The sequence below is a fragment of the Macaca fascicularis genome, chromosome 7 (assembly GCF_037993035.2).
Source record: "Macaca fascicularis isolate 582-1 chromosome 7, T2T-MFA8v1.1".
Lineage (NCBI taxonomy): Eukaryota > Metazoa > Chordata > Mammalia > Primates > Cercopithecidae > Macaca > Macaca fascicularis.
Window position 1 is genome coordinate 91,077,529 of NC_088381.1, and position 24,011 is coordinate 91,101,539.

The window sequence follows — 24,011 nt, forward strand, 5'->3', positions numbered from 1 at the left end:
GAGATAGAGTCTCGTTCTATCACCCAGTCTGGAGTGCAGTGGCATGATCTCAGCCTCCTGGTTTCAAGCGATTCTCATGCCTCAGCCTCCTGAGCAGCTGGGATTACAGGCTGGCTAATTTTTGTATTTTTAGTAGAGATGCGGTTTTGCCATGTTGGTCAGGCTGGTCTCAAACTCCTGGCCTCAAGTGATCCACCCACCTTGGCCTCCCAAAGTGTTGGGATTACAGGTGTGAGCCACCAAACCCAGCTAGTTGTTACTATTATTGCTGCAGAAAAGACCTTACTTCTCAAGTGACCATAAGGGCAGATGGTAATACAGAGGCTTGGTTTGGAGGTAGAAGCAAAGGGTACTAGCAGAAGAGGAGAACTGGGTCGCCTCTTTCTGGCCTTTGGTTGGGTTGCTTTTTAAATGGAGCTGAAGAAAGTGCCAGATCCAAGAGCCCAGGGGGCTGGCTGTGAGTGCTCTCATGTGGATCAGCTGTGGTCAGATTGCTTCACACCTGTGACCCGCCCTGTATAAATATACTGCCATGTATAAATAATGGCCCCATATATATGTAATCTGGAAGGATAAACATCAAGCTTAACAATGGCAACCTGCAGGGAGGGAAGTGGAATTGGGTGTGTATGTGTGTGTGTGTTTGAGAACCTGTATTTTATTACTCCATACCTCTTTATTGTTTGATTTTTTTCACAATGAGAATTAGTTCCTGTGTTGGGTAAAAAAAAAAGAAAAGAAAGAAAGAAAAAAAACCACTAAAATCAATCTGATTACAAAAGAAGATGAATTAAAGAAAAGTACCGGAAGAAACTGCTTGTGATCCAAGTCCTGGCTCCTTGATGCCTGGCTGAAGCCCAGCCCACAAAGACAACACTGGGTTAAAGGTCCTGGAGAAAAGATGGGAAAGGTTTGGTGTCTGTGTAGTGTCTGCTAGTCCCAAAAGGGTAAGGCACCTAGTAGACGGTTCCCAGCTTAATGGGAACTGCTCCTGTTTTCCAGGCACACAATTCAGGGCTGGAAAAGTTCAACAAGTGCATGGAACATCGGAAACCTCCTGGAAATGCTAAATTTGCCCCAAGATGTCCTGAAGTCCGGCATATTTCTCTGGGCAGCCTCGAGGCTCAGGAGCCCAGCCCAGCCCAGCCCACCGTGCCCTCTCAGGCAGCCCTTCACTGCCTTCAGCAGCCCTCCCTCTTCCTGAGTAGTGGCCCTTCGCAGGCCTGCGTCCCAGCCCCGCCCCTCTCTCTGGACGCATCTTTGGGCCCCATCATCACCCGGCGCCGGGCCCTCCCTCTGCCCCCCCTTTCTCCTCCCTCCTTCCTTCCCTCCCTTCCTCCCTCTCTCCCTCCCTCCCAGCTCCTGCACCAGGAAACGGCCCGGATCCCGGCAGCGGCCTGACCCGTGAGATCCCTAACCTGGCAGGCGGGCGGGGTTGGAGACTGGCTGAGGTGGGGGTAAGGGAGGAGTTGGGCCTTTGGGCTGCACTAGGGGGAACCGCGAATACAGATGGTGTCGGCAGGAAGCCCTTGGCCCTGGGTTTCCCGGGAGGACAGTCATTAAACATGGATTCGGCCACACAGCTGGTAGAGCGTTGGGGGCAGGGGCCCAGGCCCAGAGCTGCAACCCTAGCCGTTCCCAGGCCAGAACCTGATCCCTGGCCTTCCCCTCCTGGTTCTGATCTCCCCCTCCCCTTTCCAGAGCTCCACGCTGGCCGGGAGGATGAAAGGCCCCAGCTGGGGGCTCCTTGCCACCAGTGCTGTGTCTTAAGAGCTGCCATCCCGGCTGGGTGAGTGTCTCCTTCCTTTCTCTGTCTGGAGTAAACCATTGCGTCTCCCACCTTTCTCTTTGGCCCATCTGCTCCCCCTCATCTTGTGCCTCTGCCAACATCTTTATATCTTGCATTTGGGGAGGTCCTAAGCCCCTTCCTCTAGCCAAGGAGGTGTGGACTAAGGAGGCCCAGGGGTGGGAGGGTTGTAGGGGTGTCACAGAGCTGACGTTGTCTTATTATGAAAAGAATCTAAAGTATCTCTAAACAGAAAATGTACTTGTTTTAAATGTAATTTGGCATATTAGGAATGTAATGGCCAGCCCCTCACAGCCTGGTCTCATATCATGACTTAATTCCCTTGTTCTTGCCTCTCCCTGTCCAGTGAGCTCTGAGCATTTCTTCTCTCCTCCTCATCTCACTGGGTTGGTCAAACCAGAAATGCCCCTTCTGATTCTCTCTCCATATATTCATGCCAGTGTTTCATCCTTGCCTCTTATAGCTGCCCGGATGGCGACCCCAGCCTCGGCCCCAGACACACGGGCTCTGGTGGCAGACTTTGTAGGTTATAAGCTGAGGCAGAAGGGTTATGTCTGTGGAGCTGGCCCCGGGGAGGGCCCAGCAGCTGACCCGCTGCACCAAGCCATGCGGGCAGCTGGAGATGAGTTCGAGACCCGCTTCCGGCGCACCTTCTCTGATCTGGCGGCTCAGCTGCATGTGACCCCAGGCTCAGCACAGCAACGCTTCACCCAGGTCTCCGATGAACTTTTCCAAGGGGGCCCCAACTGGGGCCGCCTTGTAGCCTTCTTTGTCTTTGGGGCTGCACTGTGTGCTGAGAGTGTCAACAAGGAGATGGAACCACTGGTGGGACAAGTGCAGGAGTGGATGGTGGCCTACCTGGAGACGCGGCTGGCTGACTGGATCCACAGCAGTGGGGGCTGGGTAAGAAGCTTCTCAATTGCCGCTCTGCACATCCCTCTGCAAAGCTGGTTTCCAGGGGGAAGATGGGAGCTCTGATTGGAGACTGAGGCAGCTATGTTGGGAATGAGGTGCGGGGCTGAGTCTCCCCGTCTGGGTGGAATCAGATTGAGAGATGCCTGGACTCTGCACTCCAGGGCTGCCATGCAGTCAACACTGGATGGGCTCATGGTCCCAAGCAGAGGACAGAATCCACACCCAAGGAGTGCCTGCAGGGGAATGTTGTCAGGGACTTTTTGCACCTGAGTCATGGTGTGGGAGGTGGGGAGGACCAGGGATGGGTGGTGGTCAGGCAAGCCTTGGCAAAGGATGCTAGTTCTGAGCAGAATTTTTCGCCAAGGAAAGGATGGAATTCACTGGAGGCAGAGTGGGCGGCAAATGAACCAGTCTCTCAGGGTGGGGGTGCACCTGGGGGGATCAGAGGGGCTTGCAGCCAGAAGAGCTTTGACCAGAGAGGAGCTGGGTATGGGGTAGTGTTGGCAGTGGATGGAACTGGAACTCTTCCTCTCCTCTTCTGTCCACTCTTTCCTCTCCTGATATCCCTTTCTCCTTCTTTCTCTCCTACTTCCCTTCTCTCCCACAGGCGGAGTTCACAGCTCTATACGGGGACGGGGCCCTGGAGGAGGCGCGGCGTCTGCGGGAGGGGAACTGGGCATCAGTGAGGACAGTGCTGACGGGGGCCGTGGCACTGGGGGCCCTGGTAACTGTAGGGGCCTTTTTTGCTAGCAAGTGAAAGTCCAGGGCCAGGTGGGGCTAGGTGTGGCTGGGGGCCAGGAGAGCAGGAACAGAACAGAGAAATGCCCTTGGAAGAAATGGAGTTGGTGGATGGGTGGGCATGGAACAGGATGGGCAGGGGAAGGGTAGTGTGTGAGGCAGCTGAGTAGGCCAGGTAGGCGATTGGAAGAGTGAGCAGGACACATAGGTGAGGGAAATGTTTCGGCAAGTTTAGGGACGCAGGAGATGGAGTCGATCCAGGGCTGGGGGATGTGGGAGGGATCACACCTATAGGTGTGGGCACATGAAATGACCTGGAACTTGGTTTGCAGCCCTGAGGAAGGTGGACTTGCATAATCAGTTGTATTCCATTAGATGAGTGGGATTTGGGGAACGCAGAAGGCACATCCTTTTGGAATGGAAGCTTGGGGGTTCTCAGGTGATAGGGAGAGGTGGCTGTAACAGTGGGCTGCTTGGACACACGTGTGCATGTGCACGCATGCTGGTGTGCATGCTGGGCTGCCTGGCAAATCTGGTGGTGGTGGGATTCCTCAAGGAGAAAACATTCCCTCTTGCAATGGCAAGAACTAGGGGCAGTTCTCTGTCCCTCCTCCCAACCCCTCCTTTCCCCTGCCCTTGTCCTGATGCCTCAAGGCTTAGAGAGAAACATTGTATCCAGACCGAGGGCTCTGCTGCTTCTCTCCAGAAAGTAATTGGCAAGGCTTTGAAGAGAAGAGCAGTTCTGCAGCTGGCCTTGTTCCTTCATCATCCCCCTTCCTTGTGCATCATGCACTTGCTGCTGCCTCCCGGGCTCTGATAGAAGGGCAGGGCTGTTGAGCCTGGATGGGTGGAGGCTTAGGTAGCTGGACCTGCCTGCCACCCTCCTCTCCCACTCAGGCACAATGGTGCCTAAAGTGTTTCCAATCTCTGGGACCTCTGTACCCAAACTGAAACTCTAAATTGGGGCCCTAACTAATTTTCCTTTCGAGGTTGTGGACATAAGTGCTGATCTTGAGTACAGTCTGGGTCCCACACTGTGTCTCAGTGAGACTGTTGATGCCTTGAGAGGACCATTTCAGCCCTGAATCCCATGGGTGTGAGGGTGATGGGCACTCCAGGACTGGCCTATGCTGTGTTGTGGGCTTTGGTTCGGCTTTATCAGGGGCCAGGCATATGGGTTCTAGAGTACCTACCATGACCTAGAAGCATTTATGATTTGAAGCCACACTGTTTGCATGGGTGTTACTTGTCTGTACCTCAGAGTCTGAGGATGTTAACTTTGGAACTCGCAGTCCTCTAGAACAGCTTCAGATTATGGCTTTTTCTTTTGAGGAAGAAATTATTCTCTCCAGTTGCATGCCCTGAGCCAGACCTCACTGCTGCACTTTCCAAGGTGCTAAGATTGCTGCTCTCCAATGCTAACTTTCTGACACAGTGCTCTAGAACCCTGCCTGTGGTCCTGAGCACTGATCAGCTTAGCTAGACCATGGTTGACTCTTCTTGGAGATTTTCACTTGGTCCTAGAATGTGGCAACGTAGTTGTGCTCGCTAGAATGTGGGACCAAATTGGCCTCAGGTGTTTAGTCCAGACTTCTGCTTTTGAGAGAGGGCTGCACTTTTTCATGGTATTTCTAGGGGAGGTGGTAGGCTGCATGTGCCACTTGGTCTTGTGAGTATGCTGACACCAGAAACTCAGAGCCAGCTTGTGGCAAGCAGTTGGGGTGGGGGGTCTCTGACTTGCTCAGGACAAACTAGGCCAGTGGTTTTCAAACTGCTTGGCAGAGCCCTGAAGTTTCCTAGGGGTTGCCTCAGGAGTCCTTGGGGAGATGAAGGGGGTGGGGAGTTGAGCAGGCTGGGCAATTTGCCCTCAAACTGAACAGCTCTCCTTGTAGCTGTCTTACATATCGGGGTTCAGGGTAAGATTTTATTTGCATTAGGGGTTTGCTGCTGAAAAAATGTTGGAAAACCACTGACTAGACCATCGGCTCCAAATTGGAACCTGTGCTTCCTTCCCCAGGTTTGGAGCACACTCTTCACCCTACCCTCTACCACAGGACGCATATCCCTGTTAGCATTCCCCGGGACCTTTAGCCAAGAGGGGCTGCAGGGACCATGGCCAGGTTACCGAAATGCCCTGCTCTGAAGTCTTGACACCTGGGTGGAAAGAGAGGCTGTTTTCTGAAAGGGTAAAGGGCTTGGTCTGGATTCCCAGAAACAGAGCTTAGATGGGACCACAGTGGGCAATTTTGACCTGTCCTGCCCTTCTTAGCTTGAAGGGAAACCCCAGAGACTCTTCTGTCAGGGAAAACTAGGGACTCTCTTCTAGAGCCATATAGTTCCTTGGGATTAGCTCTTGGCCAAGAAGGCTGAGTATGGCTCCCAATTTTTAAATCCATTTCGTTTTTTAAAAAACAAGGGAAATAAATGTAATTGCCATTTTTCAAAGATTAAGTAGGAGGAGAGGGGTTTCTTGCTCTCCAGAGCCCAAAGGGACAAATAGAGACTTTGCTTAGGCCAAGGAAGGAGCGGAAGTAGGGCAACTCGGTCCTGCGATTATTAATCCCACTCCCCACTTATTCTAGGGCACACATACACTATTTTACTTTTTTAAAATCATAAAACGGCAGAACAGATTTGGTTAGTTTAGAAGAAAAGAAAGCTCTATAAATATAAATCTATATTCCTGTATTTTTATTTAATAATTTATAAATACCAAGTTCATTTGACTTTTATTTTTGTGTAATATGTAATGGTCGTATTAAAAAAATAAATAAAGCCCAGAAGTTTAATGAGAAGGACTGAACAGGGTTTGTGACTTCTACACTGTATAGCCTGGGGTCAGGACATTTCCTTGATCCAATCATCTCTTCATGACCTTGTAAAAGGCAATAATTAGAATAACAGGGATTTGAGAGAAAGCGTTGGGATCATTAAAAAAAAAAGAGTCTTTCCCCCATCCTCCTCACCCGACTCCTACAAAATGGTCAAAGCCAAGAATTCCATCTGTTCCAACCTGAGCCTCGGGAGGGTGCGTGTATACGGTACTCTGGGACTGCCACTAACAATAACCAAATGAAAAACAAAGAAAACCTACCAAAAATCTTTGTATGCTAGTAATAAAGTCCCCAGTTGTGGTTCAGGCTCTAATCAGAAGAGTGTGATAATAATAAACATTTCTCCGTGGTGCCTTGCTGCCTACCTCAGACTTAAAAATAGGTCTGGACCAGGTGCGGTGGCTCATGCCTGTAATCCCAGCACTTTGGGAGGCCGAGGCGGGCAGATCACTTGAGGTCAGGAGTTCGAGACCAGCCTGGCCAATATGGGGAAACCCTGTCTCATTAAAAATACAAAAATTAGCCAGGCATGGTGGTGCGTGCCTGTAATCCCAGCTACTCAGGAGGCTGAGGCATGAGGATTGCTTGAACCTAGAAGGTGGAGTTTGCAGTCAGCCGAGATTGAGCCACTGTACTCCAGCCTGGGTGACAGAGGGAGATTCTATCTCAAAAAAACAAACAACAACAACAACAACAACAAAAAACAAGGCCGGGGGGGGGAGGGTCTGGCAAAAATTGAGTCCCTGCTTCCTTTCCTGGTCCTGTGAGACATTTGATTTCAGCCATTTTAATGCAAATTGATAAACTGGATGGAATTTCTAGGAATATTCAGCCCATCCTTCTCTACCTCTAGTCTTGGACCACATCAAAGTCATGTCTAACTGAAACAGTGATCCTAATTTTAAATTTCAGGTGGGAATTTCTAGCCTTTCTGTAATCCAGTGCAATAGATTGGTACTTGGGTTTATGTGTTAAATTGCGAGAAATATAATTGTTTAGAGGAATCCAGCATTCTCTTTCTATTCTCTATACAAAAGTCGACAGGGAAAGCCATATTAAAATCAGAGAGTGGCTTAGTGAATATGGCACTATGGGAAAGGAAATTAGATGTTCTTAATAGTTAATATCATCAAGTATGATAGCTGCTGCATTTAGCTCCACTGCTGTGTGATTGATTTAATGATTGATTTACATTTGCCTAGTTCCAAAAAATATTTGCAACATCTTACTATAATACACAAAATAATAGGAAAACAAATTTTTAAAGTCAGGGTTGAATTTCAAGGTTAAGTAAAAAAAATAAGTAGGGGTAAAGGGAAAACTGAAATAAGATGGCAGCAAAAGGAAAATTAATGCACAGAAAAACATTCTATAAGTAGCATTTCCAAATACTAAAGCTAGGCTGTGAATTCGGCTGTGAGCTTCTTGGTGGCTAAAGCAAATTAAAATACAAAATGAAATTCACATTCTTCTTAGGATTTATAAAAGCCTATTAAGAGGGGCAAAAAAAAAATTGTGGCTTTTCTGAGAAGACAGTGATATAGTGGACACCACCTTCTGTGACATCTAAAAGCAAATATGATGTTGAGTTTTGACCACTGTTTCTTCGAAAAACACCAAATGGAGATTCAGAAGGTCCTATGCGAGAAATAACACTGGTGGAGAACTGTATGAAGGAAATACAATCCATCTATCACTTTAGATAGTCCAAAATTTAGTCCTGTATTAAGCCAAATCATCACAGAACAGCATATTTGGGCTAATTTGTCATGAGCCTAATAGAACACACCTAGGACCTTCTGAATCTATTAGAAGGTCCTAAGTGTGTTAGGACAAATGACATCTTCAATAAAGTTGTGCAACACTTAGTTACAATTTCTAGTAAATGGATAGATTGTAGATTTTTTTTTTTTTTTTTTTTTTTTTTTTTTTTTTTTGAGACGGAGTCTCGCTCTGTCGCCCAGGCTGGAGTGCAGTGGCACAATCTCGGCTCACTGCAAGCTCCGCCTCCCGGGTTCACCCCATTCTCCTGCCTCAGCCTCTTGAGTAGCTGGGACTACAGGCGCCCGCCACCACGCCCGGCTAATTTTTTTATTTTTAGTAGATACCGGGTTTCACCGTGTTAGCCAGGATGGTCACTATCTCCTGACCTCGTGATCCGCCCGCCTCGGCCTCCCAAAGTGCTGGGATTACAGGCGTGAGCCAGGGCGCCCGGCCCTCTGTGTTGTTACTTAATAGCAGATCCTTTGAAGACTTTAAAAGCTGCCTTAAGGCTGGGCGCGGTGGCTCACGCCTGTAATCCCAGCACTTTGGGAGGCCGAGGCGGGCGGATCACGAGGTCAGGAGATCGTGACCATCCTGGCTAACACGGTGAAACCCGGTCTCTACTAAAAATAAAAAAATTAGTTGGGTGTGGTGGCGCAGTGCCTGTAGTCCCAGCTACTCGAGAGGCTGAGGCAGGAGCATCGATTGAACCCGGGAGGTGGAGGTTGCAGGGAGCGGAGATGGCGCCACTGCACTCCAGCCTGGCGACAGAGCTAGACGCCGCCTCAAAAAAAAAAAAATAAAATAAATAAAATAAATAAATAAAATGCTGCCTTAAATGTAGATATAGGAGAAATACAGAAATAAATCAACTATTTTGAAACTCAACCAGAAAACACACCACAATGAAATGCTGTGTAGTTTATTCAGTCATTTATGCAGAAAATATTCAAGCATCATCTATGTGCTAAGCACAGTTACGGGCTCTGAGGTAGAGTGAACAGACAGATGCAAATCTCTGTTCTCATGTTGCTTATGTTCTAGTAAGAGAAACAAAAAATTTAAAATTATATAATATGTGAGAAGGTGATGAATACCATAAAGAAAAGTAATTCATTGAGGGGAATGTGTGTGTATATATATACACACATAAGAGTTCAATTTTAAATTGAGTGGTCAGAGAAGGCCTCATTTCTGAGGTGACTTTTGGGTAAAACTATGACAAAATTGGAAAAATATATTTATTGATGTGGGAAGATGTTTGTCCTTTTTTTTTTGATTGGGTAAAAAAAAATAGATTAGAAAATAATATATACAGTATGATCCCATTTTGCTAAAATATTTTTATCTGTGCGCCTTGATATATATTTGCATATTGAAAGTTTCAGGAAGCATATATGCCAAAATATCATTAGTGATTGTCTCTGGATAGTAGGCTTTATGAGTGCTTTTATTTTGTTATTTTTGCTGTCAGTATTTTCTGATTCTTTGACCATGAACATATATTTCCAGTACAGTATATTAAAACAAGTTCTTTAGGTACAAAATTTTTAAAAAGTTAACGAAGCAGAATGGAAATTAAGCAGCCCAACAGAGGGTCCTTCATATTTAAGTGGCTACCCCACTTCCATGCAAAGGCAAACAGGGAGCTAAGGTAAGCAGGACCAGACCACATTAGAAGATTATTGAGGTCTGCTTCAAGATAGAGGTCAGTAAAGGAGAAAGGCTCCAAGTTTCTACATCAGCACTGTCCAATAGAAATATAATGCAAGCCACATGTAGTTTTACATTTTCTAGTAACCTCATTTAAAATGCAAAAAGAATTAAACCAATTTTAATAGTATTTTATTTAGCCCAGTATATAAAAATATTATCATTTCAACATGGAATTAATATTAAACAATTATTAATGAATTATGTCACATTCTCTTTTTCATACTAAGTCTTCAAAATTCAGTGTGTATTCAACACTTTCAGCACATCTCAAATTGGACTACTCATGTTTCAAATGGTCAGTAGCCATGTGTGGCTAGTGGCTATCATATTAAAGTGTAGCTCTAGATCGTAGATCATTATTGCAGTCTGTAAAAATTTCAAAGTAGTTCCAGATCATAGAGCATTATTGTTGTCTGTAAAACTTTCAAGAAAAGAGATAAAAATAGGGAGTAAACTACCAAGACGTCAAATATTTATGTTGTTTGGTGAGAAAACTTTTCTGGGAAGAACTATGAATGCCCTCACCCATTTTTACTACTTAATTCTCCTTTTCTCAACTCCATGGAGCCATTCCCTTCTTCTTCTTCTTCTTTTTTTTTTTTTTTTGAGATCGCCCAGGCTAGAGTGCAGTGGCGCGATCTCGGCTCAATGCAACCTCTGTCTCACAGGTTCAAGTGATTCTCATGCCTCAGCCTGCTGAGTAGCTGGGATTACAGGCACACGCCACCATGCCCAGCTAATTTTTGTATTTTTAGTAGAGACAGGGTTTCACCATGTTGGCCAGGCTGGTCTTGAACTCCTGACCTCAGGTGATCCACCTGCCTCGGCCTCCCAAAGTGCTGGGATTACAGGCATGAGTCATCGCACCTGTCCCTCAAATAGTCTTTTAAATATGTTTGCTTTTTTCTTTTTTTGAGACAGGGTCCTAGTCTGTTGCTGAGGCTGGAGTACTGTGGCATGATCATAGCTCACTGCAGCCTGGAACCCCTGGGTTCAAGTGATCCTCCTGTTTGAGCCTCTGAATTAGCTAGGACTACAGGTGTGTGCCACCACAATCAGCCAAATGTGTTTGTTTCTTTCATAAGGTAATCATGCTTATTAGAAGAAATTTGAAAGTTGGAGTGATTTTTTAAAAATAAATATGTAATGGGCTGGACATGGTGTCTCATGCCTATAATTCCAACACTTTGGGAGGCTGAATTGGGCATATGGCTTGAGCCCCAGGAGTTTGAGACCAGCCTAAGCAACATAGTGAGACCTTGTCTTTACAAAAATAGAAAAAATTAGCTGGGCATGGTGGTGCATGCCTGTAGTCCCAGCCACTTTGGAGGCTGAGGAGGGAGGATCGCTTGAGCCAGGAGGTTGAGGGTGCGGTCAGCTGTGATCATGCCACTGTATTCCAGGCTGGGTGACAGAGACCCTGTCTCAAAAAACAACGGCAGCAAAATAAACAAGTAAATAAATAATGATTGCGGAAAATTTGTAGAACATAGAAAATTATAAAGAAAATGAATCATAATGCTGTCACCCAGAGAGAACTATTTTGGTATACTTCTTTCCAGTATTTTTTGGTCTACTTTTATGATCATACGATTTTGTATACGCAATTCTGCTTATGATTATATTGCAAGCATTTTTCCTTGATGTTAAAACGTTTCAAAGGCATAATGACTATATACAATTACATCTACTTGTGTACAATAATTTTAATGCCCACTTGGTGATTTATCTGTATTTTTTCACTTCGATAAAAATATTTATTCTGGCTGGGCATTGTGGCTCACGCCTGTAATCCCAGCACTTTGGGAGGCTGAGGTGGGCTGATCACCTGAGCTCAGGATTTCGAGACCACTGTGGGCAACATAGTAAAACCCCATCTCTACTAAAATACAAAAAAATTAGCTGGGCGTGGTGGTGGTGCGCCTGTAGTCCCAGCTACTCAGGAGGCTGAGGCACAAGAATCGCTTGAGCCCTGGAGGCGGAGGTTGCAGTGAGCTGAGATTAGGCCACTGCACTCCAGCTTGGGCTGTGGAGTGACTGTCTCAAAAAACAAAACGAAAACAAACAGGCCGGGCGCAGTGGCTCACGCCTGTAATCCCAGCACTTTGGGAGGCTGAGGCGGGTGGATCATGAGGTCAGGAGATCGAGACCATCCTGGCTAACACGGTGAAACCCCGTCTTTACTGAAAATACAAAAAAAAAAAAAAAAAAAAATTAGCCGGGCGTGGTGGCGGGCACCTGTAGTCCCAGCTACTCCGGAGGCTGGGGCAGGAGAATGGCGTGAACCTACGAGGTGGAGCTTGCAGTGAGCGGAGACAGTGCCACTGTACTCCAGCCTGGGCAACAGAGCGAGACTCCGTCTCAAAAAAAAAAAATTATTCACAAATTGGATTACATTTTTAGAAGAGATAATAGGATTATTGGGTTAAGAATCTCAACTTTTTTTTTTTTTTTGGAGACAGAGTCTTGCTCTGTCACCCAGGCTGGAATATAGTGTCATGATCTTGGCTCACTGCACCCTCCACCTCCCAGGTTCAAGCGTTTCTCCTGCCTCAGCCTTCTGACTAGCTGGGATTACAGGCGCCCACCACCACACCCAGCTAATTTTTGTACTTTTAGTAGAGAGAGGGTTTCACCATTTTGGCTAGGCTGGTCTCAAACTCCTGACCTTAGGTGATCCACCCACCTCGGCCTCCCAAAGTGCTGGGATTACAGGCATGAGCCACCTCGCCTGGCCTTTTTTTTTTTTTTTTTTGAGACAGGGTCTTACTCTGTTGCCCAGTCTGGAGTGCACGTAGCACCATTATGGTTCACTGTGGCCTCAGCCTCCCAAGTAGCTGGGCAGGGACTACAGGCGCATGCCACTATGCCCAGCTAATTTTTGTATTTTTAGTGGAGTATGAGTTTTGCTATATTGCCCAGGCTGGTCTTGAACTTCTGGACTCAGCAATCTGGCTCCCAAAGTGTTGGGATTACAGTTGTGAGCCACTCCGCCTGATCTTAAGAATCTCACCATTTTAAAAGCTTTTGGTACATATTGCCAAAGAATAGAAAGATTGTACTGGTTCTTGCTCCTTTTTTCCTCCCATGCTTAAGTTTTAAAAAAAAAATCATAGTTGTAATTATATTTTATGTACGATTTTACATTCTTCTTTGGCTTAACAAAATTATTTTCACATGTTTGTCACACTAGGTAACCCTTTTAATAGGTGCATAATAATTTTTTCTTGGATATAATTATAGTTTGCTTAAACTTTTGTCTGTTGTTGGATTTAGTCTTTCCATTTTTCACACATAATTTTTATGTATTAAAGCAGGCCTTATAGTAGTTTTGATCTGAGCTTTGAAAGCTGGCTTTGAATTCCCTGCACACTATTATATATATTACATAATATATATTATGTATTATATATATTATTTATATTTTTTCCTTTGAGACAGAGTCTTGCTGTTGCCCAGGCGATTCTCCTGCCTCAGCCTCCCGAGCAGCTGGGTTTACAGGCATGTACCACCATGCCCAGCTAAATTTTTGTATTTTTAGTAGAGATGTGGTTTCGCCATTTTGGCGAGGCTGGTCTGAAACTCCTGGGTTCAGGTGATCCTCCCGCCTCAGCCTCCCAAAGAGCTGGGATAACAGGCATGAGCCACCGTGCCCAGCCAGCACTGCACACTTCTAATTAGTCCAATGACTTAAGCAAGTTTCTTCATTTCATTAAGCCTTTTTCTTTTTCCCTAAAGAAGATTATGGTTTTGGAAATATTTTCCTCATGGGGTTGTTGTGAGAGTCCAATGAGATAATAAGGAGTGGTGCTTATTACAAAATCAAGCGCTCAACAAAAATAGGATTCAAAGCCATTTTTAAAAATCACATTTCCTTTCATTGGCTTGATTAAATTGGGTACCAATAAGATAAACAAATCTTGATTAGGTTAAGATTAGTATAAAAGACCTTTCTTCCAGGGTATTCAATCATTTAGAGCTTGTCTTCGGTGCTCAACTTTAGTTATCCCAGATCACTGAAGCTGAGATGGCTGATGAAGTAATTTGCAGTGAAATTTTAAGCGACTGTGACTCTGCTCCAAGTTCCCCAGATCTCGAGGTAAGGAATTGTGAGAAAAAGTGGGGGTGAGGGGAATAGTGGGGTATAATGAGTCACTTTTGATTTTTTGGTTTGCTAATGAAGATGTTCTCTTGTCCAAATCCCTCTGCCAACCATGTTTGTTTAACTTTTTGGTTGGGCTTATACGTATCTTTTGAACTGTAGGTTAGTGTGCCCACAAAAATTTCTCTTGCAAACTTACACTGCCATTCCTTCCTTTTTAATAAATGTGTTAGATTGCTACAAAAATGTGGCAATTCTGCCCTCCAGGGCTAGGTCTCATTGATATTTCGGATGCAGCCGTGTAGTGGGAGCCTGCCAGGAGAAATTCCTCTGGGATCTTGGGAGCTTGAGGGCTGAAATGAAGGGTGGCACCCAGATCCCCAATCAATGCATGCTCAATCAACAAACATCTAACAGGACCTTATGTGGTAGGCATATTGCCAGGCTGTGGAGATGTGAATATAAATAGTATCCGGCCCCTCATTTGAAGGCGCTCACAACCTAGTTAAGAAACCACAAAACAATGAAGCGCGCTGTGGAGAGAGGCCCACTTGTCCTGGGAAATGAGGGGAAGCTGAGGTTTGCAGTGGTTTGGTTGAAGGGGGACTACATGTTAGAGGCACAGACTGGGTGCAGGTACACAAAATGGAACGAGAAGGGTGGAAGGAGACATCCACAAAGTAACCACATGCTGGGGTGTGGAAGGCTGTGATTTACCGTTTTGAGGCTTTACCTCGCCTGCAAAGGGGGGCCAGTCTGTTAGCGGTGCAGATTGGAAGGGTGACATTGGAAGCTGTCCAGGGAAGAGAAGAAATTGGAACTAGGGAGCAGGAGGTCTACACAAGAGGGTGGGACAGACAGGACTCGTGATTAGTAGCTCTGGACTGAGGAATCCTCCCTGCTTTCTGGTGTGGGAGAGCTAGTGGATGATGGTGCCAATAACCTGGATGGAGAAAGTAAGCTCCCTCCTGGAATGATTCATTCACAACCTCCATTTTCAGCAATATCCCATCTACTAGTGCTTCCTGGTCAGGATACAAGTTTCCTGAAACTGCTGCTCTGTTTTGGGCCTCACTCGGCCAACAGCTCACTAGCTGGCAAGCAGTAGTATCAAGATGGCGGCCCCCTAAGGGCTGGCTAGTCATGTGACTTCGCGTTTTCCAAGTTTGAAGCCGGGCAGTCCGTTCGGGGGCAAGGTTCACCTGTCACGAAACGAGTGTCACTCCTTCGAATCTTGCGAGCCAATCAGCATCTGAGATTGGGCCACTGCGGTGAGGCGATCGGAAGATTGGTCCTTTCCAGTCGCCTAGCTAGGGCCAATCACGGAGCGTCCTATACTTCGCGGGCCCGCCCGTAGGCCGGGGAGAAGCAGAAATATCGTCACAGCGTGGCGGTATTATTACCTAAGGACTCGATAGGAGGTGGGACGCGTGTTGATTGACAGGCAGATTTCCCCTACCGGGATTTGAGAATTTGGCACAGTACCCCGCCTTAGAGGTGGGGTCTCATTTGATTGCCAAGTAATATTCCCCAATGGAGTACTAGCTCGTGGTGACGGGCAGGCAGCTTGACTAATGAGTCCTCGGCGTGGCCGGCGCAGCTCTCCAATCGCCGGGCGGCGGGCCCCAGTCTGAGCGGCGATGGCGGCGGCGGCGGCGGCGGCAGCAGCAGCGGGGGCTGCGGGCGGTCGGGGCTCCGGGCCGGGGCGGCGGCGCCATCTTGTGCCCGGGGCCGGTGGGGAGGCCGGGGAGGGGGCCCCGGGGGGCGCAGGGGACTACGGGAACGGCCTGGAGTCTGAGGAACTGGAGCCTGAGGAGCTGCTGCTGGAGCCCGAGCCGGAGCCCGAGCCCGAAGAGGAGCCGCCCCGGCCCCGCGCCCCCCCGGGAGCTCCGGGCCCTGGGCCTGGTTCGGGAGCCCCCGGCAGCCAAGAGGAGGAGGAGGAGCCGGGACTGGTCGAGGGTGACCCGGGGGACGGCGCCATTGAGGACCCGGTGAGGAAAGGAGGGCGAGCCAGCAGGCCGGCGGCTGGCCGGCCGGGTCACTGGAGGCCCAGAGCTCGGGCGAGCGGGAGGCAGGCGGGGGGTGGGGTTGGGCGGGGAATAACGTGGCTGGGGCCGGGTCGGGCCGGGGATGGGTCAGCGATCACTACAAGGGGCCCGGCTGGCTTGATTCGGGCGTCACGGGTGCCTAGTGTTGTTCTAGAGAGGGTAGCTTGCTTTTCTTTTATCACGACCCTCGCATGGGGCGAGGGAAATGGCCGAGCGTGGCTGAGGCCGCGCTCCGGCCGAGAGCAGGGCACAGCCCCTGCGTTGGTTCCTCTTAAGCTCTCTTCCATACCCTCCCCACTTATATTAGGAGCTGGAAGCTATCAAAGCTCGAGTCAGGGAGATGGAGGAAGAAGCTGAGAAGCTAAAGGAGCTACAGAACGAGGTAGAGAAGCAGATGAATATGAGTCCACCTCCAGGCAATGGTGAGTAACTGGCGGTTGCACGCGGAGCCAGGGTTCTCGGGCTGGAAGGGTTGTGGGGAAGATGGGGAATGTGGGGTAAGATACTCGGCACCCTGGAGCTGCTTGTCTGAGCTATTATGACTGTGCCGCGGTCATAATCCGTTGTGTGTTCGCCTGACCTTTGTGAGGCAGAACCTATATTTTGGTGGTGGTAGCCTTGTGCTTCCCTTTGTCCCTGTTATAATTGTGTTGCTCTTTGTTCTTAGTCTACGTCTATCCTTTGTAGAGGTTGCAAGCTCGCATTTGACCTTCAAATCTAATAGTTTTCTTCCAATTGGAAACGCTTTAGTTAGGATTCTAAGAGAAAGCAAGCTGCAAGGGGTTTCCCCTTTAATCTAGAAATGTGGAGTCTCAGCCCACTTAATTTTGCTCACTCTTAAAAGCATTTCAGCCAAAGCCATTCATTAGGGATTTGATTTGGAGGCAGGAGGGATTCCTATACTGTTGTAAGTGTGTATTAGTTTATTCTTTCAATTTATCGAATGTTTAGTGAGTACCTGCTATGGACTCGGCATTATTCTAGGTTATGGGTACAGCAGAGAACAGAACAGACCAAAATCTTTGCCTTCGTTGAGCTAATGGGATAGTGCTGGTGGTGGAAGTGCAATATATTGGTCAAAAACAAGTGTGTGGTTTTTTAAAAATATAATTTTTTCCTGATAGCTGGCCCAGTGATCATGTCCATTGAGGAGAAGATGGAGGCTGATGCCCGTTCCATCTATGTTGGCAATGTATGTGCTGGGGCTCTGATTGGGGTTGGGGGCAAGTTCTTCTTTTGGGGAGTTATTTAATAGTCCTGGAAGGAACATCTCCGGGATCGGTGTGGTTTTGGGGGTGTGTGGAGGGAGTGTGGGAAGGAGGTTAAAGGTAATGGAATGATCAGTAATCAGCAAAGGCTCTGGGTTTGGAAGCAAAAGGATTAGTTCCTCAAATTACCAGATTTCATGTGCTTTGGTGTATAGATGGCCCAGACCAAAGGCTAGGGAGGGTTCCTGTTGAGACAGGAATTTGCCTGGTGCCTGTGAAATTTTTCTCCTCTCATCAGGTGGACTATGGTGCAACAGCAGAAGAGCTGGAAGCTCACTTTCATGGCTGTGGATCAGTCAACCGTGTTACCATACTCTGTGACAAATTTAGTGGCCATCCCAAAGGGTAAGTAAAGGGGAGTAAGTTGAGATAATTTACAGTGCAAAAATAGATAAATTATGTTTTATAGTGAGCAGTAAGTTATTTGCTGTTAACACAGGTGATCTGTGTCATTTAAGATCATGGCATCAATTTTGATATATATCAAGAGTTGCACCTAAATGTCTTCAGAGGCCAGATAACAAAAATGAAGGCTAGGTGTGGGTGGGATCACAAACTAGAAGGGGAGGGGCAGCTTCTACTTGGCCTGTTATGGCCATATGGAAATTCAGGCCCTGTGTGTCTTATTTTTACAAGTTTCAAAGAGTAGCTGGAAATTTTAAAATTTAAATGATTTTGAATGAAATTTTCCATTTAGAAGAATTTTGACAAATAAAAAATGTAACCACATTGTAGCCCAAAAAGAAGCATGCCTGCAAGTTGAATTTGACTTGTGAGGTATTTGTAACCTCAGAGAGATACAATGACAATTCTTTTCAGATTTGCGTATATAGAGTTCTCAGACAAAGAGTCAGTGAGGACTTCCTTGGCCTTAGATGAGTCCCTATTTAGAGGAAGGCAAATCAAGGTAAGCCTATGTCCATTGCTGTTCTGGTTCTGTATAAACTCTCTGGGTTGACTTTAAGGCTATCATTTGTTCATCTCTGACTCAGGTGATCCCAAAACGAACCAACAGACCAGGCATCAGCACAACAGACCGGGGTTTTCCACGAGCCCGCTACCGCGCCCGGACCACCAACTACAACAGTTCCCGCTCTCGATTCTACAGTGGTTTTAACAGCAGGCCCCGGGGTCGTGTCTACAGGTCAGGATAGATGGGCTGCTCCTCTTCCCCCCCGCCTCCCATGAGCCCTGTATGCTTCCTTCTCTCCTGGTCTGAGGAACCTCCCTCCCCCACCCCTCCCTGTGGTCTTCAGGAACTTTGTCTCCTGCCTGTGCAGGGTGAGGAAGGTAGTTGCAGGCCAGGCCAGAAGGCCAACTTCATCATCTTTTCTGCAGTAGGAATTGGTGATAAGGGCTGCATCCCTCCCTTGGTTCAAAGAGGCTTCCACCCCCAGCCTTTTTTTTCTTGGGAGTTGGTGGCATTTGAAGGTGTTTACACGAAGCCAGGAGGAACAGGGCCTCCAGGCAGTGAAAGCACTGCTTGGACATTTGTTACTTTTTTCTTTTTTCGGAGGGAGGGGTTGAAGACTGAACCTCCCTTGGAAGAATACCAGAGGCTAGCTAGTTGATCCTCCCCAACAGCCTTGTGGGAGGATTTTGAGATATTTACTTTTTATTTGAGCCAGTCTTGCAAGGTTAACTTCTCACTGGGCCTAGTGTGGTGTCCAGGTTTTTGCCTTGCTTCACTTGTCTCTTTACATTTAAATAGACAGGTTAGGCATATAAACCTTGGCTTTTCATAAACTCTACCTGCCTATTCCCAGGAGTTAGGGAGGATCTATTTGTGATGGCCTAGGGTATAAGAGCTGTGGAGGACTGAAAACTGGATAAAAAGAGGGTCGTTTTTCTTGCCCTTGTTTCTCACTCAGATGCACTTCTTTTTTGCCACTGTTTGGCAAAGTTTTCTGTTAAGCCCCCCTCCCCCTGCCCCAGTTCTCAAGGTGTGTTACTATTTCTGGGATCATGGGGTCAGTTTTAGGACACTTGAAAACTTCTTTTCCCCACTTCCCTTCACAGTAACTGGGTCAAGGGCCCACGGGGAGGGGCTTGTACTGAACTATCTAGTGATCACGTTAACACCTAACTCTCCTTCTTTCTTCCAGGGGCCGGGCTAGAGCGACATCATGGTATTCCCCTTACTAAAAAAAGTGTGTATTAGGAGGAGAGAGAGGAAAAAAAGAGGAAAGAAGGAAAAAAAAAAGAATTAAAAAAAAAAAAAAGAAAAACAGAAGATGACCTTGATGGAAAAAAAATATTTTTTAAAAAAAAGATATACTGTGGAAGGGGGGAGAATCCCATAACTAACTGCTGAGGAGGGACCTGCTTTGGGGAGTAGGGGAAGGCCCAGGGAGTGGGGCAGGGGGCTGCTTATTCACTCTGGGGATTCGCCATGGACACGTCTCAACTGCGCAAGCTGCTCCCCATGTTTCCCTGCCCCACTTCGTCCCCTTGGGGGCTGCTCAAGGGTAGGTGGGCGTGGGTGGTAGGAGGTTTTTTTTTTACCCAGGGCTCTGGAAGGACACCAAACTGTTCTGCTTGTTACCTTCCCTCCGTCTTCTCGCCTTTCACAGTCCCCTCCTGCCTGCTCCTGTCCAGCCAGGTCTACCACCCACCCCACCCCTCTTCTCCGGCTCCCTGCCCCTCCAGATTGCCTGGTGATCTATTTTGTTTCCTTTTGTGTTTCTTTTTCTGTTTTGAGTGTCTTTCTTTGCAGGTTTCTGTAGCCGGAAGATCTCCGATCCGCTCCCAGCGGCTCCAGTGTAAATTCCCCTTCCCCCTGGGGAAATGCACTACCTTGTTTTGGGGGGTTTAGGGGTGTTTTTGTTTTTCAGTTGTTTTGTTTTGTTTTTTTGTTTTTTTCCTTTGCCTTTTTTCCCTTTTATTTGGAGGGAATGGGAGGAAGTGGGAACAGGGAGGTGGGAGGTGGATTTTGTTTATTTTTTTAGCTCATTTCCAGGGGTGGGAATTTTTTTTTAATATGTGTCATGAATAAAGTTGTTTTTGAAAATAAAAATTGTTTGGCCTTTTGGGTGTAAGGATTATTTATCTTCCTATTCTCTCTTAGATCACAGATGGCTATTAATTCTGCTTTGCGGTAGAAGTACTGGTGTTGTGGAAGGGAGGTTGCCACTTGTGAATTAAGGAGTAGGAGTTAAATTACAACTAGCAGGAACATGATGTGTTTAGTTGACAATGATAGGTTTTCTGGATAACATGTAACCCTGATTGGCATTTGAGAGAGAAATAAGCCTGGGAAAGTAAAAGAATAACCGAATTACTGACCTCATGGCGCTTTTGTGTGCTCCTGATACAACTTACATGCAAATGAACTATCCATGCCAGTAGCCCTAGAGCTTTGGATTGAGGTCTGGTTAACCTGTCTTGTCTTTGGGGTCTGACTATGTTGACCAGGCTTTTCTCAAGCAATCCTCCCATCTTAGCCTCCCAAAGTGTTGAGATTACAGGCGTGAGCCACTGCGCCCAGCTACCTTTTCTACCTCAAGGTGGGCCCAAGAAATGCAAAAGACAAAATACACTTAGCCAACAGACAATGGGAAAGCTTGTTTTTTCCAACAATACAGTAACCATTTAATGTGTCTAGCTAACTTACATTGATTGGACCGTTTTATTTTTTTGAGATGGTCTTTGCTTTGTCACCCAGGCTGGAGTGCAGTGGCTCACTGCAGCTTCAACCTCCTGGGCTCAAGTGATCCTCCCACCTCAGTCTCCTACATAGCTGGGACTGTAGGTGCCTGCCACCGCACTTGGCTAATTTTTGTTGCTGCTATGTTGCCCAGGCTGTCCCGAACTCCTGAGCTCAAGCAGTCCTGGCTTGGCCTTCCTATAGTTGTGAGCCGCAGCGCCTGGCAAGGATCAGTTTATTAGGACTTCACAGCTGGCTTTCACTGTTTTCATATCTAAAATTTGTCTTGAGCATCGTAATTTCTCCATTTTTTATTCAATTGTCAGATTGGTCTTAAAACTTGAACACTACATCGTTAGCCAGCTCGAGCCTTCAGACTTTGTTGCCTATAGAATTCCTTAGTATTTCAAACTTACTATTTTTTTCATTTACTTCTCAGGATGTTTTGTTCACAATTGCCTCTGACCTGGATGCTCTTCAAAAATCATATGTTAAAGAAATGGCTCTGTGGCTGGACATAGTGGCTCATGCCTGTAATCTCAGCACTTTGGGAGGCGGAGGTGGGCGGATCACTTGAGGTCAGTTCGAGACCAGCCTGGCCAACATGGTGAAATCCCGTCTCTACTAAAAATATAAAACTCAGCCAGGCATGGTGGCTTGCACCTGTAGTCCCAGCTACTCTGGAAGCTGAGGCAGGAGAATAGCTTAAACCTAAGAGGTGGAGATGGAGATGAACTGAGATTGAGCCACTGCACTTCCAGCCTGGGTGACAGCGAGACTCCGTCTCAAAACAAACAAAACAAACACAAAACTGTTATATCTGAAGCCTTAACCCACCTCTCAAATTGCAGTATTTTCTAAAATCTCATGTCAGTGTTACCCACCACATATTTTAGCATTTTGTCATTTATTCTACCTTGTTATGGGTTAGGCATTTGAGGTCTATCTTTTCTCCTAACTAGATTCACCTAAAATAGTGCCTGGTGATCTCTGTGGCTTCTGCAGGGGCTGATTAATGAGGGTCTGGATAGTGTTCAATATAAACTTACTGGAAGAATGAAACAACCTAAGTGACTTGTTGCTGTTAATGCTGTGATGGCCTCATCTGTCCACCAGGGGGCACTAAATGGCTGGCTCTAAAAGATCCCTATACATGGTTGGGTCTTGGAGGGTAAATCATGTTTTGACCCTTCTCTGGTTTAGTTTTCCGTGTTCAGTCAATTCAGTCAATTCTACTGTATCTTGTCTGTTCTCTCTATTCCTACATTCACTGCTTGAGTAACTCCCCATCATCATTGCAGGGGTCCTGGCGGATGTATTGGCTTCAAACTGTTTTTTGAAAAATAAAAATTCCTAAAAAAATTATTTGAAAAGATAGGGTCTTGTTATGTTGGCCAAGTTGGTCTTGAACTCTTGGCCTCCCAAAGTGCTAGGTTTATAGGCATAAGCCACCACGCTCAGTCTCCAAACTTCTTATTGCCAAAAAAGTCCTCTATGATGCCACTGATAAGTACAAAGTACAAACGCAAACATGGAACTACAACCTTTTTTTTTTTTTTTTTTTTGAAACTCAGTCTTGCTCTGTCACCCAGGCTGGTGTGCAGTGACGCGATCTCGGCTCACTGCAACTTCCGCCTCCTGAGCGATTCTCCTGCCTCAGCCTCCGGAGTAGCTGGGACTACAGGGGCCCCCCACCACGCCTGGCTAATTTTTTTTTGTATTTTTAGTAGAGACGAGGTTTCACCGTGTTAGCCAGGATGGTCTCAATCTCCTGACCTCATGATCCACCCGCCTTGGGCTCCCAAAGTGCTGGGATTACAGGTGTGAGCCACTGCGCCTGTCCGGAACTACAACCTTTTTCAATCTGATCCTGATTACATTTCCCTTCCACATCCTGCCCTACATCTGATGTACTATGCATTCTATTTATTTTCATGTATCCCTCATGCTGTTCCCTCTAGCCTCCTATGCTCATTCCAACTCTTCTATCAAAATCATGCATATCCTTCTAAGTGTAAGCCAGGTACAACAGACATGAAGCCTTTCCTGATTTCCTAGTCAGAAGTAATCACTCCTGCAGTCAGGACAAACTGGTCCTATCCCTGTTTAATATTTACTTCGTGGTTTTATGATGGAAATAACTACATTTCTGTTTTCCCACTAGAATGCAAGCTCCTGGAGGGCATCGATTGTGACTTTGTGTCTACCTCACAGGGCCTGCCACTTAGTAGGTGCCCAAAAGACGTTTGTTCACCCTGGGCTTGCCTTTCCTGTCCTGGAAAAGGTAATAACAACAATAGTGTTGCCTTTAACCTGGACCTGATAGTTTTCTTCTTCCTCCAGAGAATCCCTGATCTCTCAAAATTTGGTTGAGATCTAAAGTTTATTTTGTTCGACAACTCCTTTTCTGGAGTTTTTTTTTTTTTTTTTTTTTTTTTTTTTTTTTTTTCCTGAGACGGAGTTTTGCGCTGTCACACAGCCTGGAGTGCAGTGGCCAAATCTCAGCTCACTGCAACCTCCACCTCCCAGGTTCAAGCAGTTTTCCTTTCAGCCTCCTGAGTAGCTAGGATTACAGGCACATGCCACACGCCTGGCTAATTTTTGTATTTTTAGTGGAGACGGGGTTTCACCATGTTGGTCAGGCTGGTCTCGAACTCCTGATCTCGTGATCCACCCACCTCGGCCTCCCAAAGTGCTGGGATTACAAGCATGAGCCGCCTCGCCCGGCCTTTAGTTTTATTCTTTTTAAGAGTCAGACTAACTATTTTACTTAAAAGATACTAGGTTTAGAGGAAGAAGCATGGAAAGAAAGTTACTTTATTTTTTTTTGTTGTTTTTGTTTTTTATTTTGAGACGGAGTCTCGCTCTGTTCCCCAGGCTGGGAGTGCAGTGGCGGCTCGGCCCACTGCAAGCTCCGCCTCCCGGTTCACGCCATTCTCCTGCCTCAGCCTCCCAGAGGCTGGGTCTACAGGCACCCACAACCGCGCCCGGCTAACTTTTTTTTTTTTTTTTGAGACGGAGTTTTGCTCTTGTTGCCCAGGCTGGAGTGCAATGGCGCGATCTCGGCTCACCACAGCCTCCGCCTCCCAGGTCCAAGCAATTCTCCTGCCTCAGCCTCCTGAGTAGCTGGGATTACAGGCATGCACCACCACGCCTGGCTCATTTTGTATTTT

At 46.8% G+C, this 24,011-nt stretch overlaps 1 protein-coding gene across 11 annotated transcripts; it reads left to right on the top strand.

The window, feature by feature from the left end:
• Positions 1 to 1,348: 1,348 nt before the first annotated feature.
• PABPN1 (poly(A) binding protein nuclear 1) lies at positions 1,349 to 20,208 on the top strand. 11 transcript variants are annotated; one of them, XM_073996983.1, is made up of 10 exons: positions 1,349 to 1,586; positions 1,702 to 1,789; positions 2,271 to 2,710; positions 13,778 to 13,873; positions 16,232 to 16,346; positions 17,049 to 17,116; positions 17,431 to 17,537; positions 18,012 to 18,099; positions 18,185 to 18,336; positions 19,298 to 20,208. In XM_073996983.1, the coding sequence occupies exons 3-10, from the start codon at positions 2,279 to 2,281 to the stop codon at positions 19,335 to 19,337; spliced, it is 1,098 nt and encodes a 365-aa protein (XP_073853084.1). In that variant the 5' UTR covers positions 1,349 to 1,586; positions 1,702 to 1,789; positions 2,271 to 2,278; the 3' UTR covers positions 19,338 to 20,208. The 11 variants fall into 11 exon arrangements, 10 of the variants coding, with proteins under 10 accessions (XP_073853084.1, XP_045252127.1, XP_045252128.1 ...); XM_045396192.2 differs by having other exon boundaries at positions 1,349 to 1,457; XM_045396193.2 differs by having other exon boundaries at positions 1,349 to 1,451.
• Positions 20,209 to 24,011: the final 3,803 nt, after the last annotated feature.